Source organism: Petromyzon marinus, unplaced genomic scaffold (assembly GCF_048934315.1).
Source record: "Petromyzon marinus isolate PM22_M1 ecotype Great Lakes invasive population unplaced genomic scaffold, UKy_Petmar_22M1.pri1.0 PM_G_Scaffold_7, whole genome shotgun sequence".
Classification (NCBI taxonomy): Eukaryota; Metazoa; Chordata; class Hyperoartia; order Petromyzontiformes; family Petromyzontidae; genus Petromyzon; species Petromyzon marinus.
The window spans coordinates 3,120,380-3,140,878 of NW_027423024.1; the positions used below are offsets into that span (position 1 = coordinate 3,120,380).

Below are 20,499 nucleotides of genomic sequence, written 5' to 3' on the forward strand. Positions count from 1 at the left end.
ATTTATAACTAACGCGATCTAACCCAAAAACCTTTATTATGAATCACGACACTAATTACACCATAACTAGCTACGTGTCCACCAGGCTAACTACACTAATTACAACGTAACTAGCTACATAACCACCAGGCTAACTACACTAATTACACCGTACCTAGCTACGTAACCACCAGGCTAACTACAATAATTACACCGTAACTAGCTACGTGACCACCAGGCTAACTACACTAATTACACCGTAACTAGCTACGTAACCACCAGGCTAACTACACTAATTACACCGTAACTAGCTACGTGACCACCAGGCTAACGACACTAATTACACCGTAACTAGCTACATAACCACCAGGCTAACTACACTAATTACACCGTAACTAGCTACGTGACCACCAGGCTAACTACACTAATTACACCGTAACTACACTGGGAGTAGCTACAACGGACAGGACCCCAGCTTGGGTCCAGGTCCACGTGTTGGTGACTCTTCACGGACGTCGAATGTAGATCTTCAGGATGACAACAGCAATTCTGGGGACCCAGCTTATATCCTCCGTGGTCGTGGCTGGCCGCACCCTTGGCCACGACCACCTTCTAGAATCCTCGAGCAGGATCTCGCCCCGACACGTGACCACCCCTAGCCCCCCACTCGGGGACCCTGTGTAGACTTTACCAGTCACGTGTTCTCCAGGGTCAACCAGAGTGCCATGGCCTAAAGTAACCCGATTCCATGGCCGACACTCTCACACCCCATCCTGTAGGGGTCGGCAATGCACACCTGAGCGTGGTGTCACTCAGCGCTATGACTCAGCGCTCACAGAGCCCCTCTAGGGCCAGCACGACACCCGCATACAAGTGGTGTCCGCGATGTGAGTACATCGCACGCCGTGCCTCTCTAGGGCCGGCATTACACAGTGACATCCACTATGTCACTATATACGTGGTGTCCACGATGTGAGTACATCGCACACCGTGCCCCTCTAGCGCCGGCATTACACAGCGACGTCTGCGATGTCAGTACATCTGCATTCCTCTTTCCATCCCAGAGTAACTCTCAGCATGCACCACTCCACACTTTTTTCCTAAATACTTTTCAGCTTTTGTTCCATGTTCTTGTTTGATAATTCTTATTTATCACCGGTGCTATGGTATAAGCCATGGTCCTTGTGTATTCTGTGCAACGGCATGGACCATAAATAGCTCGGCACGCACCCGGCTTGATGATGTCCAATTGAACGATGCAATGCGGTGGCACTGGAACCTTAAAGCAGGATCCAAAATCCTGGCTTCTCGAGTTGCCACGCATCACTTCCCCATCCATTTGCCTCAATACTGCAACTGTCCGGGAAGCACAGCAAATCGTGGAAAAACGAACGTCTCCCCATCCATTCGGATCTCAATACAGTCCCTCGCCAGCACTCGAGTCGCGCAAGCCTTTTTGGACCCACGCGCTTAACCTTCAACAATGTAACTTTAAACGTGATATTCTTGGGTCTTTCGGTAAAGTCACGTAGATAGGTTCAAAGAAAATAACAAAAAAAACTGCAACGTTTCGATCACAACACAAGCAATCGTCATCAGGAGAGCAATCTTATTATCTCTGAGATCAGGGCTAGGCCAGCCCTGAACAAGATCCGTCGACTCGATCAAGTCACTCACATTTCTGAAGAGATGCCGCGACACTAAGGTAATACCGATCGCCTTCACACTGACATCTGCTGTTGTCACTTCTCCCAATGGTAAACGGATCTTGTTCAGGGCTGGCCTAGCCCTGATCTCAGGGATAATAAGATTGCTCTCCTGATGACGATTGCTTGTGCTGTGATCGAAACGTCGTAGTTTTTTTTCTTATTTTATTTGAACCTATCTACGTGACTTTACCGAAAGACCCAAGAATGTGAATTCCTGCAGTCACGAAAGCTTTAAGGCAACATTCAAACGTGATTCTTGGAAATCCGAATGAAGTCCACAAGACACAAACACCTCATGAAAGACCCGATGTAAAAGGTACCTGGCTTCAATCTTCCGTAAAGCTTACGGGCTACCCTAAACAACATTCGGTCGATGCACAAAAAAGGAAAATAAAAAAAAAACTCTCCAGTGTGCGACTGGGGTCACCCAGAACCATGGAACATATAACAATTCAATGCCCGATTCACAAACATAATGGAGGCCTTACAGTGATACAATCTGCTACAGCTGACGCAGTCATCCGGCTCTACCATCTCAAAGAAACATTATTGTAGTTGCTGCACGTCTGCACATACGAATAAGAAGTTTGTGAAACTTGAATCGATGTGGTCATGCTATATAAAGCTGCTGCACTGGCTGAAATTGTCAGTTTGTATTTATGCATGGTGTTGTTGCAACGCGTTTTCTCAGTGGTCCGTGAACAGTACACGTCGTGTTGAGTGACCAGAACGACACGTACTGCCCCTTTGAGCTTAGTTGTTCCCCTAACTGATAAATGGAGGCTAATGAAAACACTGTTCGTACAGACGTGTCTAATGCCAGACAAGACATTGATGTATGGCACCAGTTACCGCAAATGCGAGCTGTTACCTGAGCAAAATGTAACCAAGCAAAAAGTACATTTAAAATGAATAAATACAACACTCAGTTCAGCAGAAAATACTGAACGTATGATCACCAAAAATAGAATGCGACTTCTAGATTTGAAGCTTTCGTGACTGCAAGGATGAAATTGTCAGTTTGTATTTATGCATGTTGTTGTTGCAACGCAACAACAACATGTTGCAACGCAACAACAACAACATGCATAGTGGTATTCCAAACTCCCAGGGTGGTGTATTATCATCTTGTGCTAATTCCAAGCTTTGTCAGTGGTGCGTTTCATGCTAATTTCCTTTGTCAGAGCGTTTGATGTTTGCCCCCTCACAGCTTAAAGGGAGGCGACCAGCGCTTGGCTTTCTTCACTCCAACGCTGCCCGCTGGACAGGTTGGTCCCTTCACCTGATGAAGGCCGCTTGTGTTGTGGCCGAAACGTCGTGATTTTTGTTGTTTTAATTTTTTTACCTACGTGACTTTACCGAATAGAACCGAAGAGTAAGAATGCCACTTATAATAATACACATTAAACAGGATGTAATTGAATGGAGTGGTGGCACTAGGAAACTGACGAAACAACCAGTTAAATTCCCAGCCACAGTTAACATCAGTGGGTGAAGAATGACCGACATGGTGTGGTGAGGCCTTCGTTTAAGCAGTGGGTTGACAAAACGCTGTAAATGATGAACAGTGAACACATTACAATTCTCCAGTGAACTGTTTATCAACACATGGTAAACATGCCTTTAAAAGTGGCAAGGCTCCAAAATACAACTTGTTAAAATGTTGTTGTTGGGTGTCAATTGAAATTTGACATATCCACATATCTGTAACATTCCCAGAGTAAAGAACATGACAACTTAAACTGGACATATTTCCAGGTACATTCATGTTTTTTCAACTTTTAAATACACAGCAAAATAGATTCAAAGCTTTCGTGACTGCAGGAATGACTCTTTGGTTCTTTCGGGTAAAGTCGTGTAGTAATTTCTTTCGACGAGACTTTACCGAAAAAAAGTGTAACACTGCAAAATGTCATAAATGAAAATATTAACATTATCAAAAACAATTTTAATGAAAAAAATGTGGAATAAGTGGTGCAGAGCTAAAAGCAGCTTTTTTTCTTATATCCAAATACTGATTTCTAGAAGAGATCAGATAACGGTAATATATTTACCACATGAAAAGGGTTTATATTGCCATTTATAATGCAAATCAATTTAGAAAACACGTAATATACAAGAATGGTTCATTTTGCAATTCCAATCATCTGCTGACAATTCATTGTAAAAGGGCCTTACAAAACATTTATATTACATCCAAAACAGTATTATCTGTAATGGAAAAAGATAAAAAGGTCAAACATTGGGGCACTATAAAGCATTTCTAGCTTCAAGTTTATATTTTTGCATTACAATTGTAGCAAAATTTTTTAATTTAACCAATTAACATTTTTCATCTCTGAATATGCAAAAAAACTCGTGGGAAGAACCCAAAACTGTCTTGCATGCAATCACACTTTTTCAAAACACACACTTTTTACAAAGACCATATTATTATTTCTGCAATTATATATATTTTTTGGCAGTTACAGTATATCCATTTTCCAATAAACATTTACATTTGGCGCAAAGTGTTTTCAATTTCGGAAGTCATACAAGGCAACAATTTGAAGAGTACATTATCGGTAACTGCCTGATACATTTCAGAGGTCAATTAGTCCACCGCACTGCACTGGCTGCACTCTGCTAAGCTTTTTTGTCACACTCACTTATGACAGCATAGACTTGCTGCAGATTAGAACCCCAATCAGATTTCAATGCTTTAACTCTCACCATGACAACAAATAACTTCCCCGAATCACCTAATCAGTTTTTAATTGAATAGGTAGAGTGCAATGTACCATATACATCTTTAGCATCAAATATATATAAGGACGAAACTAAAATATTAAACAAATAACAAAATAAATAGACTGCTTACAACACTGGCTATCCTTAATTTTGCATGTATTATCCAACTTGTTTTGTACGTTTAACACGTAAAAAAACCTCCAACATTCTCGTCGTTTGCATTTGTTCATATCCCAACACATTGCATTAGATTGTAATATTCTTCAAATCGACTCAAATCCATGACACTGCTCATTTGTTGTACTTTCATATTATATCCTGCAGCTTTGAATATTATTTAAATCTGTGCTTCCAAATCTATGTGTGTAATCCTTCAAAGCTTATGCAATTTTATGTACAATTTAATTTTAAGTGAGAGGTTACGTAAAACAGCACTGATGCAAAAATTATGGTCCTTCCAATCACGTAAAACTCTGATGCTACGAGTTGGTAATAGATGAAATTCATAATAAAAACAAATCATTACAATATAATACGAAACAAAACTTAGAAAACAGCACATCTTGTTTCCGTGAAAACAAACTACTAAATTGATGGAAGTAAGATTTACTTTTGTTGTAAGTCAAAAATCTTTGGGTCATACATGAAAGCCCATACAAGCAAAAAAGTGAAATGTTATCAACTGCGTAACATGGCCAAATTGATGCTGTGCCTTGCCTTTTCTTACACCGCGCACTCCATCCATGCTTTGTTATACGCAGGATACACGACTGCAATATTATCTTTGTCAGTCTTCAAACTCGGCAATCATAGTACTCCTGTTCTAGTCAATGCATAAGCTGTCTGTGCAATGAAAAATCAATCTGAAAAGTTTACCTCTTGAATTAAGGCCTTATATGGCTTGGCACATTCTTATCTTTCAGAACTGGTTGTTCCCTATACCACTATCTGTAACCTTGAGTACACAGACACTGGACGAATACTCATCCTTCATGTTAAGGTAGACATTGCAGGGTTTTAGACCATTCTGTTTTTGCTTAACTAAACAATTGAACCAAATTGTCCTACCACCTAGGGACAATCACATCGAACGTTTTATTTTACACTCTCTCAATTGGGATATGTCGTGGTGTTTATTAGGTTGTAGTTTTCCATTTTTTCTACATATGTACTTGTTTATAGAGTTGTAGATGTATAGATGTAGCACTATATTACATGGTAAAGTTAATTTGGCCACCTTTTTGTGAAAGTAAACATATTTGCTTAAATTAACATTATTTTCAAAGCAGAGGAAAGTTGGTAGTCAGATGCAAAGTCTTCACGGTTGTTTGCATGGAGGCCACAGGTAAATAAGCGCACCGTGCAGCCCAAGTTTTCCTGGTCATAGATGTTCTTTGCCTGCCACCGTTAAGTCTGTTTGAGACGCTTGCATGGAGGTCCCAGCTGTGGAGACTGGGCCGTGGCCAAGGCACGGAAAGCATCCGCAACCAGGTGAGGGCGAGACAGAACCATGGACTTTCAGCCCGCCGTCTCCATTACGTCCATCGCATGACTGCAAGTACAAGTCAGGGTTAAGCGAGCTCCTAATAAGCAGTGTCTATAAGGATTGGGGCAAACGGTTAGTCTCCATTAAAAGGGACTGTAATGCAAATTGCCATGTAAGCATCATCAATGTTACGCAGCTCAGTGACAGTCACACTCTCACTAGACTTGCCTGTTTATTATGAAGTCAATGGCCCGGGCCTTCAACTGCTCTGCACTGTGCAAATCGGCCAAGATCAAAGTCTCTGCAACATTTTCCACCGACAAGTTTGTGCATAGTGCCTCCTCGCACATCACCTTCAACCTCTCTAATGCATACTTGAGAAAAGTAAAAACAAAGTGCAATTTCAGTATTAAGAACACTATTTTCTCTACCTATTTCGCTTGTATAACATTCCCTCACCCCATGAACTACTTTATAAACGCAGTATACAGCAGTCAAATGTTTGAGAATTTTCTTAAAACATGGCATCAACCTTTCAGCATATTTATGTTTTAAGTCATGTATTTATTGATCTCTACTATAATTAGGGGTCCTTGTCCTAAACTTTATTATATTGGTTACAAAGTCATGCAAATTACAAAGGAGGTGAGATGTTGTTTTCCAAGAGCTTAAAGAGTTTGGTTGTTAAGCTGATAAACAATGCAACTGCAAGCCACCATATTTCAACTTTAGCAGAATATTAAACTTTAATGAACAAAGCTTGAACATGCGACTTTATACGATTTGTATTCTTTTTTCATTACAATCGCTTTATGAACTATTGAATATGATGTTCCAGAAGGGAGAGTAATGACTCTTAACTGATTATCTGGCAGATCTTCAGGAACAGCAGGATATCCATTTCCTTAATAAAAGTATATTTGTTCCAATTTATTTCTATACAGCCATGCCACATCAAACAATCTTTTAAAACACTTCCCTTTATTTTATTACTAATTGTATCAATTGTTAATGTGATTAACAAAAAACCCTCAAAACAAGAACACACAGCCAAATGGTTGCACTTAGGATAAAAATGCTGCATGTGAATGCACTTCAATGCACACGTACTAGCCTCTAGCATGGACTAATACCAGTTTGACATTCAATTCAATTGTGAAATTGCATGACAATTTATATTTTTTGTTGAAAATTCAATCATCTCGCAGGACATCAATTCCAAAACCTGAAAGCACGAATGTGAACGTCTACATCATATACATTTGCTATTCATATTATTTGTGACACGGGCTTTAGAAAATACCTAAATGCTGTTTTAATTTCACTTGCGACCTACAACTGCATACCGATACATCACAAGGTGGTGCGATCTCATGTTAATATTTTAAGCGTGTAACCTTGTCAGCAGCGGCCAGCAGCTCATCAGCCATCTTCTCCAGGTTTGGAGCCCTTCCCGTATAGACAAAACTCATCATTTCCTTGATCACGTCAGGCTCCACATCATTAATCTCCACTCGATTCTGCAAGGTAGCAACACAATATATTCAAATTAACTTCGGCATATATTGGGAGACGAAAATATAGCATTAAATTAAATAAACATCCTTTATATCTACACAACACATGTAAAGTGGCTCCATTCAAGTTGTATTCAACTTGCCGATGACTATTTATTGCGCGTAATAAATCCATTCTTGACACACATGCAATGGCCTTCTGTGAAATGTTGTATAAAAAATAGCTATAAAATACAATCTAACATTCCCTTGGAATGAATACTTTTTGATAATAAATGTGCAATGCGCCAAAAGAGTTACTAGGGTAATAGTTCAACATTTGACAGCACTCTCAAGAGATACTTATCAACCGATCCATTGTGACAAATGCACCTTGGAAATGTATGATCACAGTATTAATGTGCTGTATTAAGATTGCATTTAAAGATACCTTTTTGCTCTCTTCCATTTCATGTTCAAACATAGCATTAAAAACAAGTGACCGACCTGAAAAAGGTAAAGCAACTGTTAACAAATACAGTAAAACCTTGGATTGCGAGAATAATTTGTTCCGGAAACATGTTTGTAATCCAAAGCACTCGTATATCAAAGCACTCGTATATCAGTTGTGATCACGTGACGCTCGGCAGACAAAGTGTATACGTACTACTCGTATTGCAAAACCTCACTCGTTTATCAAATTAATATTTATTAAAAAATTTGGCTCGTCTTGCAAAACACTTGCAGACCAAGTTACTCGCAATTCAAGGTTTTACTGTACAGTTAATTGGAAAAACACCGAAATGTGGTACAGACACATTTAGATGTTATATCTAGAGATCAAATAATCTAGATACAAAAGAGGTACAATCCAGATCCATATTTTATTTCATATGGCATATCCATTACAGATTTGTCAAACATGGACGCAAATAAATGTCCAAATTAGAGGCTCAAAACCTACACCATAATTGCATTGTGTAAAATTAATTCCTGCACAACGATGATATAGTGAAGTAAATAAAAACGGAATAAAAACTTTAGCAACAGGATTATTAAATATGTTTATCTCTCACATAATACAATATTACATTTATATATATGTAGTGACATCGCGAATGTCATTGTGTAATGGCAGCTATAGAGAGGCACGGCGTGCGATGTATTAACATCGTATTAACATCGAGGGCACCACGTGGATGTCGGTGCAGTACCGGCCCGAGAGGGGCATGGTGAGCGCTGTCTGACAGTGCTGAGTGGCACCACGCTCTGCGTGCGGTGCCGACCCCTACAGGATAGGGTGTGAGAGTGCTGGCCATGGGAATGGGGTTACCAAGGGCCATGGCACTTGACCCCGAAGGACACGTGACCGGTAAAGTGTACACAGGGCCCCCAGGTGGGGGCTAGGGGTGGTCACGTGTCAGGGCCGGGAACCCGCTAGAGGATTCCAGAAGATGGTCGTGGCTAAGGGCGGAGCCACCCCCGCCACAGAGGATAAAAGCCGGGTCCCTGAGAGGGACCGGCTGCTGTTGTTCATCCTTAAGAATCTACGTCCTACAAGAGTCACCAACACGTGGACCCGGACCCCGGCCAGGGTCCGGTCCGCCGTAGCTAATTCCCGTGTAATTAGTGTAGATAGCCTGGTGGTCCACCACCATAGGTTGTTCATGTGTTAAGGGGTAGTACCCCGTGTGTTGGTTGAAGAAGTGCGTCTGTGACTCAGTTGAATTCATTACACATATTTACTGATGTATCCTTTAACAAAAAGCATTACAAATTGACGTAAGCATTTGCCAGTGTTAGTTAATAAAATTCAGTGTAAAACAGGAAATGGCTGTAGTTGATTACCCCAAACTAATTACAGTATTATTAATTATATGGTTCTATTGTACACTAAACGACGCATGTGTTGCTTGTTGTGGCACAGACCTGCCAATACGGCCTTGTGGGCTTTAAACTCCTGGCCACCAACACGAAGCAGGCAGTCAGTGAAGCGGGAATTGTCCCAGATCTCCCCGAAGTCAACTGCCAGCCGGCAATCTGGTACTTTGAATGTACTCATGCTGGATTGACCAGAAATGTTCACGGAATCCTGCCCCACACTAACCTGCATAAACATCAACCAGCTTTGAGAAGGCATTTGATGATTTTTTTTTACAAATCCTCACTTAACTTTACATTTTGCATGAAGATGTAGGCTTTGGTTCAATCAAGCAAGCAAATCTGCACAAACATCCTATATCAGAACAAGTGTTGTGAATAATGCCAAAATAGTGGTCCGTGAAATGTTTTTCATATTAATCAATTTTCATTCTATATTTTTGTCAAGTTATTTTACACTGTATAAACAGTTTTAACAGGTAGTGAGGCCCCTAATTATGGGTTCTGCACAACAACAGAGGAAGTGAACAGCCCTCCTTGATGTGCTTCCTTTCATTATCAAAAATGCTTGTATTCTGTAAAGGATTTTAAAGGTAAAAAAATTAAATCTGGTGATTAAAAGGACCCCCCCAAGGACAATAAACATTTACATCAAACTGGCTGATGTCCGAGAATAGGAAAAGGAATTCATGTGGCGACATTTAAACAAAACACTTTATGTAATACCTGACATTCTAGTTTATAAAAATGTCAAGGTTTAAATATAAACACTATCCAGAGGGAGAAAACCTAAAAAAAAATACGCTTGATTATTTAATTGTTGTGCTATGTTAACTCTAGCACCAGTGGAGGAAAAAAGTGCTTGGAAAACTCATGTTAACAATTTCCTTGTATGGAACAGGGAAAGTAATTATTACAATCTTCAATTAAGTAGAATATTGACTCCAACTGTGCAATTGTAATGAATAAAATAGAAAATTACACATTAGCCGCAGCATGTCATACTTACTTCACCAAAGAGTGTCAGTTTGTTATCTGGAAGCAAGCTATTAGATTCATCAAGCAAAAAATCTCTTCGAATGAATTTTTTAAATCCCCAGTCTTTTCCTTGGACAAAGCGGTATGCTCGCGGGGTCTCTGTAAAAAAATAGGTTTCAAACAATACTCACCAGTTCTTACAATAAACTGTGGTAATTTCATGTAATGGGAAAAAAAACTTCATTATATTTTCAAAATGTAAAGATAGCAATGTATTCTAAAGCCCTGCACCACGGTGGCAGTCAACTACCTCGCCTGGTATATAGGTCATGGGTTCGATCTCAACCCTGATGCCTGTATATTTGGAGTCTGCATGTTCTCCTTGTGCTTGCATGTATTTTTATCCAGGTCTTCCGGTTTTTCCCTCCATATTTATAAAAATCCAGAGTATTTGGCTGCTATGCATTTCCACACAATAAGCCATCTCGTTAGGCTATTGTTTGTGGCCAGGGCACTTCTGAAAAAGAGCTATGTACAGTGAGGAAAAAAAAGTATTTGATCCCCTGCTGATTTTGTACGTTTGCCCACTGACAAAGAAATGATCAGTCTATCATTTTAATGATAGGTTTATTTGAACAGTGAGAGACAGAATAACAACAAAATCCAGAAAAATGCATGTCAAAAATGTTATAAATTGATTTGCATTTTAATGAGGGAAATAAATATTTTACCCCTCTGCAAAACATGACCTAGTACTTGGTGGCAAAACCCTTGTTGGCAATCACAGAGGTCAGACGTTTCTTGTAGTTGGCCACCTGGTTTGCACACATCTCAGGAGGGATTTTGTCCCACTCCTCTTTGCAGATCTTCTCCAAGTCATTAAGGTTTCAAGGCTGACGTTTGGCAACTCAAACCTTCAGCTCCCTCCACATATTTTCTATGGGATTAAGGTCTGGAGACTGGCTAGGCCACTCCAGGACCTTAATGTGCTTTTTCTTGAGCCACTCCTTTGTTGCCTTGGCCGTGTGTTTTGGGTTATTGTCATGCTGGAATACCCATACACGACCTATTTTCAATGCCCTGGCTGAGGGAAGGAGGTTCTCACATGGCCCCGCATTGAGATCATTGACAAGATCCTCCTGTGTAGTTCTGGGCTGATTCCTCACCGTTCTCATGATCATTGCAACCCCACGAGGTGAGATCTTGCATGGGGCCCCAGACCGAGGGAGATTGACAGTTCTTTTGTGTTTCTTCCATTTGCGAATAATCGCACCAACTGTTGTCACCTTCTCACCAAGCTGCTTGGCAATGGTCTTGTAGCCCATTCCAGCCATGTGTAGGTCTACAATCTTGTCCCTGCCATCCTTGGAGAGCTCTTTGGTCTTGGCCATGGTGGAGAGTTTGGAATCTGATTGATTGCTTCTGTGGAAAGGTGTCTGTTATACAGGTAAGCTGAGATTAGGAGCACTCCCTTTAAGAGTGTGCTCTTAATCTCAGCTCGTTACCTGTATAAAAGACACCTGGGAGCCAGAAATCTTTCTGATTGAGAGGGAGTCAAATACTTATTTCCCTCATTAAAATGCCAATCAATTTATACAATTTTTGACATGCGTTTTTCTGGATTTTGTTGTTGTTATTCTGTTTCTCACTGTTCAAATAAACCTACCATGAAAATTATATACTGATCATTTCTTTGTTAGTGGGCAAACGTATAAAATCAGCAGGGCATCAAATACTTTTTTCCCACACTGTAGCTCAGTGGGCCTTGCCTGGTAAGATAAAAATAGTTCAGTTTAGCTTTTAACTTCAAGGTAGATGAAAATCAGACCTGGATTTAAGTGTATGAAGATATAGTTCATATGGATTAGGTGAATGTGTTTGTGTATTAATAATGCTTGTCTTTGTAAACATGGTTGTGTGACGTGAGTTACATGTTAACATTACCAAAGACAACACCAAAGCAAATACTAAGAAAAAAACATGAAAGTTTAAAACAAAAAGATAGATTTAGACTCTCAGAGAAATGTTAATAGCCTTAGCAAAGCACAGTAAATGTATGGATGTCACCACTTAAAATAGTTATCTCGCATTGAAAGAGTATCCTGAAAGTAATAAGGCAATTATAAAACAAACAATATGAACCACTAAAGCAAGGTAAAGGAGAAGTGTGAAATGGGATGAAAATGCCAACCTTTGTAAAACCACCAGAAATGAATGAAAAAATGGATGAGAATACAAACAAAAATAATGAAGTTGTAATAAACAGTGAGTGCAAGCAGAAAAAATAAAGCCGTCACTTGATAAATTACAATGGAATAACACATGGTGAAGATTGTAAAACTAGGAAAAGAAATGTCCGTGAATGACAATGTCCAGGTACACTATGCAAAATAAAAATATTATTGGAGGGTCAATATCATGGAAAACACAAAAAATATGCATAATGGCAACTTCTGAAGGTGGAACAGGATCAAGAGCACTTTTGGAATATGAATTTGATAATGAAAAGTTGCAATGTGCTACAGGATGAAAGATTCCAATCTAGTGCATATTACCTACTATGAAACAATGATTACAAATAGAAACACTGACAAATGGAACAAAACTAAAAAGTACACAAAGCGTGGAGAGAAGTATGTTGAGAATTACAGTGAGAAACTGAAAGAGGAACACGTTGGTCAAATCAAAACGGCAAATTAGAGACATCATATTCACTGTTGTAAATATAGATTGGGCTTGGACAGGACACATCACTAAATGGGATGGTTGATGGATGAGACTAGTGGTCGAATGGGAAGCAAAGTAGAGTACATGCCCAAGACGATGTCAAACGTAGACAAGGAGATATTAGATCAGCTCATGTGAAGGATGAGGGATGGTGTTCGTAAGGTTTATAAAATGTTTCAAGCAGTCGATAAATAATGGCTGATTATGATATAATCCTGTTACCAAATACACATATGACGTGAATTGATACTTAAATACAAGTAGTTTCACCCATAGCCTTGGTTTCCTCTCCCTTGGCATTAATAGAAACCTTGAACTTGGCGTAGACTTCACTCTTGGGACAGCTGACCAATAACAAGTACAACGATAGGTAATCTTTGCTCTCTTCGTCAAAACCCTTGGGGTTTATGCGTAGGCACCTGATTGAACATATAAACAAGACATATTAGGTGTGTATGTACGCGCAGACTACATTACTAAAACAATATAGTATGAACTAAAACATGCACTATGCAAAATTGTTCTAGTAAAGCACCTCCGTGAGCATTGTGATTTTTTTAATGTCATAAAATAGCCAGAATTTACTGTACCATTTCAATGTATCATTGGTGCCTGCTGAAAATGTAGAACTCTTGAGAACTTGGCCCATTTCTTCAAGACAGAAGCTGAAATTGTTGATGGTCCACATATATGAGAACTTTACCACCTTAACCTGAAATACACGAGCACATAACAGCTATAAAGCTCATTCATTACCATAAATACATGACCATTGACAAACCCTCAAGTATTTCACCCACACATCTGAATATTGTGCTCAAAAACACAAACTGTCTATAAGGAAAGAAACATTACTGTAAATGAAAGGGTCTTATTAGTGTTCTGGGATTACCTTGCATGTTCATTACTGCACAGCATTAACACAAGTCTCAACATGTCATAGATTAGAGTGTGCAATGAAAGGCCTTTTTATTTTTTTTATTTGATAAAAACTGCTGTCCCTTTTGTAAAAATACACTACCAGTCAAAATCAGAGACAATTAACTAGTATAATGTTGTTAGTGCAATTCTATGAACTTTGCAATCTGATGTACAAAAATAGCCTGTACAATGATAATCCATAATTGCACTTACACATAATTATGAAACCATTTTGTATGGCTTTGCGATGAACAAAAAACGTGTAAAAGTTAAATGCATTAGCCATCCGCATACTTTGACCGGCACAAGACGGAGACCCGTTGAATGTGATTGGCCACAGGGGAACAAGTTACCTGTGTGTAGCACCAGCTTTCTGCGATGGGCGCATTGGACATTTCAGACGGAGGTGGGGGGCTCGGGGCCCTGGACATGTTTGCATTGAATGCGAGGGAAGTGACATCATCAGGTGACATTAAGAGGGAAGTGACATCATGAGGCGACTTTAAGCAGGAAGTGACATCATCAGGCGACATTAAGAGGTAAGTGACATCATCAGGCGATATTAACATGTAAGTGACATCATCAGGCGATATTAACATGTAAGTGACTGCGAGATTACGAGTTAAATGTTCTTGCTGTGGTTTTCACACCTGACGATGATTGCTTGTGTTGCGGTCGAAACGTCGTAAGAATTTTATTGTTTTATATATTTTTTATTTTATTGTTTCCCTTCTACGTGGTGACTTTACCGAAAGAACAAAGAATATGAATCGCTGCAGTCACGAAAGATTTAAATAATTAAATATAATTGCAAGAGATTGATTATTCGTGCAAAAGAGCGTCGCGTAACCGATCACTCAGGAGTGGGACCTGCGCCTTTAGTGGCACCCCGACGTGAAACGAGCACACGGCACCAACTGTCCCCACTTCCTGAAACGGAACGGGGTTTTACAATCGATGCACGTGCAACTAGTCTCAATGATTGTTGCGCACAGGAGTGCTTCAGGAGAGCATCAGCGAGGTTTTACTGTTCCTCCTCCACTGGAGGGGGGCAGGCTACAGCACAGCGGTTTACCACCAGGCACTCCGTAGTTTGGGTTGTGTGGACACAACATCGCAGGGCTGTGAGACTTCTTGAAGGAGGAGATGTGGCACATCAGCCTGTTGATGTTTTGATTTAAAGCTTTCGTTACTGCAGTAATTCATATTCTTAGCTCTTTCGGTAAAGTCACATTGAAGGGAAACAATAAAATATATATTGTGTTTTATATATATTTTATTGTTTTATTGTTTCCCTTCAACGTGACTTTACCGAAAGAGCTAAGAATATGAATTACTGCAGTCACTAAAGCTTTAAATCAAGAGTCCATCTATGTTCTGAAAAGAGGAGGGGGGAGACGAAAAATTAATTTATGCTGTCTGAAAGCCACCGTAAGCATGAACAATCAATTAAGACCTGAAATGGTTTATCAAATCCTTCCAATGATTGCTAAGCCAGAGTCCATCTTCTCGGTTGAAATTGTCTCTGTGTTTGTATATGTGGATAGCCTCATGAACAAATCTCTCATGGCAGCCAGATGGATTGCAAAGGACCTCTGTCTTGGAGAAGTCAATGTCATGTGAGCCTACTGAATTATAACAGTGATCTGCCATGGCCGAGGTGTTGGTCCTACCGTGTTTAAGGTCTGCTTTGTGTTCACGAATGCGGTCTGAGACATGGCGTTTGGTTTCTCCAATGTAACTACTACCACAGAGGCAACTTAGTTTGTAGACACCAGGGTACTGTATGTCGTGATAGCGAACTAATGCGTATAACGCTCCCACGTTTATAATGAACTTAGGTGGGTGACCACTATTGATTCCCATGTCACAGGGCTATACCTAATACATGAAAACTTTAAATGAAACTTGAAATAACAGACTGTTGAGGCAATTGCTGTTGGTGAGTAGCAGCGTCTATGAAGGCTGGCACAGCACACGAGCAGTGGGTGGCCAACAGCAGGCCCAGCCACCAGAGACCCACAGAGACCCACAGGGACACACAGAGACCGACAGAGACACACAGAGACCCACAGAGACTCACAGAGACCGACAGAGACACACAGAGACCCAGAGACACCCACAGAGACACACAGAGACCAACAGACACACAGAGACTCACAGAGACCCACAGGGACACACAGAGACCCGTAGAGACCCGTAGAGACTCATAGAGACCCATATAGACCCAGAGTGACTGAGACTCGTAGACACCCATAGAGGCTCAGGGACTCACAGAGACCCATAGAGACACCATCACCACCACCATCATCACAACCATGATCATCACCACCATCACAACCACCACCACGATCACACTGCACCAGGTACTCATTTAAAGCCATGCTGACCCATGGAAAGCGGTTTAAATATTCGGCACCGTTATTGGTCGTGAGTGGGGAGGAATTGAACTCTGTTCACTGGGTTCGCAACACAGCGTTGCAAGCCACCCATTAGGATGACGCGCACGGCATTGACAACCTTGATGCTTCCGTTTGCTTGCGATGAAGTGACCGGTTGGCTCAGCCTGCCAAGAGCACCGAGCTGTACCGCTGAGACCATGGGTTTGAAATTCAGGCAACTTGCTTGTAATTTTAAACCAGGTTTCTCAAGCGTATTGCATTTGGCTAAATTTCAGCTGAGAATGAAAATATCAGTTTCACTCTTGTACAGTGAGGGAAAAAAAGTATTTGATCCCCTGCTGATTTTGTACGTTTGCCCACTGACAAAGAAATATAATTTTAAGAAATATAATTTTAATGGTAGGTTTATTTGAACAGTGAGAGATAGAATAACAACAACAAAATCCAGAAAAATGCATGTCAAAAATGCTATAAATTGATTTGCATTTTAATGAGGGAAATAAGTATTTGACCCCCTCTCAATCAGAAAGATTTCTGGCTCCCAGGTGTCTTTTATACAGGTAACGAGCTGACATTATGAGCACTCCCTTTAAGAGTGTGCTCCTAATCTCAGCTCGTTACCTGTATAAAAGACACCTGTCCACAGAAGCAATCAATCAATCAATCAGATCCCAAACTCTCCACCAGTCAACGGCCTACCTGGTTGATTGACGTTGAGAGACCACGCCCACACACGTGATCGTCTAACGTGGTCGATTCCCACGTCTACACAGTAGGAATCGATTAATGAAGGTTCATTTTAGACCACTGTTGATTCCCATGTTATCACAATGCAAATCGATTTTATTAGCCTAAGCCACAAATAAATCGATTCCTATGTTTTCCCAATGGAAATCGACTCATACATCCGTAGCTCTACTATAATCGATTCCTAATGTTATCCCATTAGGAATCGGCGCGAGTATAGTTATCGAAATTTAAATCGATTTTCTCTGCAGGTGACTTGGCGCAGCAACCACGGTGAGCCGAGCCGATCGATACATCATCGGGTGCCAGGTTGTGGTGGACGTGGGGAGCGGTGGTGCAGTGGTTAGCGCACTGTGTGTGTGGGGAGCGGTGGTGCAGTGGTTAGCGCACTGTGTGTGTGTGGGGAGCGGTGGTGCAGTGGTTAGCGCACTGTGTGTGTGTGGGGAGCGGTGGTGCAGTGGTTAGCGCACTGTGTGTGTGTGGGGAGCGGTGGTGCAGTGGTTAGCGCACTGTGTGTGTGTGGGGAGCGGTGGTGCAGTGGTTAACGCACTGTGTGTGTGGGGAGCGGTGGTGCAGTGGTTAGCGCACTGTGTGAGTGAGTGTGGGGAGCGGTGGTGCAGTGATTAACGCACTGTGTGTAGTAGGGAGCGGTGGTGCAGTGGTTAGCGCACTGTGTGAGTGTGTTGAGTTTGTGTGCATTGGGGTGGTAGCTGTGAACACAGTGGGGACTGTGTGTTTAGTAGTGAGTAGTACATTATTATACAGCAGTGCCTTAAACTTGTTATTAGATTCAAGTATAACGTTGCAATGACTATTGTTTGCTAAACATAACTTAACATTTTTAATGACTGAGTTGAGTTTATGCGTGCGTTGGGGTGGTAGCTGTGAACACAGTGGGGACTGTCTGTGTACTCAGTAGTGAGTAGTACATTATTATACAGCAGTGCATCTCATACACACACACATCTCATACACACACATCTCATACACACACACATACATCTCATACACACACACGCGCGCGCACACACATCTCATACACACACACATCTCATACACACCCACGCATCTCATACACACACACCTCATACACACACACATCTCATACACACACATCTCATATACACATGTATCTGATACACATCTCATACACACACACATCTCATACACACACACACATCTCATACACACACACATCTCATACACACACACGCATCTCATACACACAAAGACAAAGACCCCCGCATAGCCTTAACAGACTCGGGGCTATCGCTGGGAACCAACACCTATGAAGGCCGGCCCAGCACACGATGGGGTGGGTGGCCAAACACCACGCCCGGCCGCATTTGTCTCCCAAGTGGCGATGTTCACACCCTGCACCAAGTACTCATTTAAGGCTGAGTTGACTTCAAAGACGGAAACAGGAATACTTCTTCACAATTATGGCAAATCGCCTGATGAAGCTGGTTGTAATAATCAGTTAAACGTCATACTCTAATGGTAAATGTTCTGGGTTTACTATCCAATACACCAGTGTGCTGAAGCAGTAACTAATTGGCACGTTTTGTTTACGTGAAATATGCTCTGACTTTAACATAGCTATTTCTGTGACCAGTTACAAGCTAATCACTCAGTTATTTCAATGCTAAATTCTATGCTAATTCCTTTGTCAAGGGGTACCTCTGCAGATGTGTATACTTTAACTTAGCTATTTCAATGAGCCATTTCAATGCTAAATTATATGCTAATTCCTTTTTCAAGGCGCTGTGTTTTTTTTCTCACACAGCTTAAAGGTCGTGATCTAAGCGTGGCTTCTCTCACTCCAGCGCTGTCCTCCAGACAGTCTCGTCCCTTCACCTGATGAAGGCCGCTTGTGTTGTGGCCGAAACGTCGTGATTTTTTGTTATTTTATTTTCACCTACGTGACTTTACCCAATAGAACCAAAGAGTATATTTGATACTTTTTGCATTGTTTACAGTCTGGAAGCTACCCACATGGCAAATTTAAAGTTGTTGCATGTCGGGAAGTATGCTAAACATTTCGAAGAGACACATAATCACAAATTTCCCTTTTATATATACAGACGAAGGGGTGGGTGACAGCACCACGCCCGGCCGCCTTTGTGTCCCCAGTGGCGATGTTCACACACCACAACAATTACTCGTTTTAGGCTGAGTCGATCTAGGGGAGGCCCAGGAGCGGTTGAAATAATCGTCACCGGTGGTGGCAGTGAGCGGGAATTGAACTCGGGTTGCCGGGTTCGTAGCGCAGTGCGCTAACAACTACACTAATGCGTTACGCTTCCACATGCGTGGGTCACGTGACAGATTTGACGTCACAGCTCACTTGCCGTGCAAAAAAAAATGCATTATTGAGCTCCCCCCCCCCTCCTCCCCCCCGAAAAAACACAAAAGTGTATTTTAATAATTTTTGCGTGGTGTACAGTCTGGAAAGTACCCACATGGCAAATTTCAAGTTTGTTGCATGTCGGGAAGTACGCTAAACATTTTGAACAGACACACATAATCACAACTTTGCATTTTACATATGTATGGAGATAATTTCGGCCAGGGCTGCCCTGTGTCAGCGACTCTGAAAAATATGCTGACATCCGGCACACCACGTCCATTGTGTACCTTTCGCTATCGCCGTGGCTACCGGGGCTGTGCTGCCCACTCCACTCCGCACCAGCGACCCGGAAAATATTCAGTGACAGATTAAGCCCTGATTATTATTCACACAATTACACATCCAGTGGAATTTGAACACGTGATTTCGTGCTTACGGGACAAGGTGTTTACTCGGTGGGCCATAGCTGCAGCTCCCCAATGCTGCATAAACCCACGGTTCTTGTTAAAATTCCAGTTACAGTAATGCTACTTTATCAGGCACTGGCTGTATTTCCACTGAAATACACAAGGAGAATTCTCTGTTATTACGAATCTTATATCTGACATGTTTAAGTGGTGCTTTTCTGTTCGGTGAAATGTGTTGCTATTAAATGTGATGCGAGCAAAGAAACGTGTTTATTGATCGCTGATCGATCGATTGACTTCATGGCCGAGCGGTAGCGCGTTGCGCAGATGTTTGTGGTACGAGCCCCACGACCACCCCGGTTAATACTGTGGGTGTATGAACTGTAAATATTGCGCACTGTCTGCTTCGCAGTCGGATGCTAAATATCTCGGAGATGTAATTTAGATAAGTAGTATGCCACGTGTGTCGGCACAACTCTGTAAATGCGACAACTACCGTGGGCTGTCCGTGAAGCGTAGCACCTCCAGGGTGTAGCCTCGTGTGTACGCTGAGCTTGTTTCGCACCGTACGTAGCCACCCGTGCTCATCGGAGGCGCCTCGCGCTGCACGGATGGAGCGGACGCCAACGTGCACTCGCAAAACCCAAAAGCTTTTCGATTGCCCTCGTTTTGTCCGTTGAAGACGA

At 41.5% G+C, this 20,499-nt stretch overlaps 1 protein-coding gene across 2 annotated transcripts; it reads right to left on the minus strand.

The window, feature by feature from the left end:
* Positions 1-3,264: 3,264 nt before the first annotated feature.
* On the minus strand, positions 3,265-14,378 carry LOC142920203 (speckle-type POZ protein-like). Of its 2 annotated transcripts, none has more exons than XM_076062681.1 (9): positions 14,261-14,378; positions 13,577-13,698; positions 13,257-13,405; positions 10,291-10,418; positions 9,330-9,507; positions 7,852-7,907; positions 7,302-7,424; positions 6,133-6,278; positions 3,265-5,970 (listed from the first exon to the last, which is right to left on the minus strand). In XM_076062681.1, the coding sequence occupies exons 1-9, from the start codon at positions 14,336-14,338 to the stop codon at positions 5,937-5,939; spliced, it is 1,014 nt and encodes a 337-aa protein (XP_075918796.1). In that variant the 5' UTR covers positions 14,339-14,378; the 3' UTR covers positions 3,265-5,936. The 2 variants fall into 2 exon arrangements, with proteins under 2 accessions (XP_075918796.1, XP_075918797.1); XM_076062682.1 differs by lacking the exon at positions 14,261-14,378 and adding an exon at positions 14,121-14,222.
* Positions 14,379-20,499: the final 6,121 nt, after the last annotated feature.

What these genes read in the sequence shown, in the direction of transcription:
- LOC142920203 (XM_076062681.1), bottom strand. Translation starts at nt 14,338, where the DNA reads ATGTCCAGGGCCCCGAGCCCCCCACCTCCGTCTGAAATGTCCAATGCG. An exon ending in ACCAATGATACATTGAAATG is followed by an intron (nt 13,406 to 13,576) that starts GTACAGTAAATT and finishes ATGTTCAATCAG; the next exon opens with GTGCCTACGCATAAACCCCA. An exon ending in AAATGGAAGAGAGCAAAAAG is followed by an intron (nt 7,425 to 7,851) that starts GTATCTTTAAAT and finishes GCTACCTTGCAG; the next exon opens with AATCGAGTGGAGATTAATGA.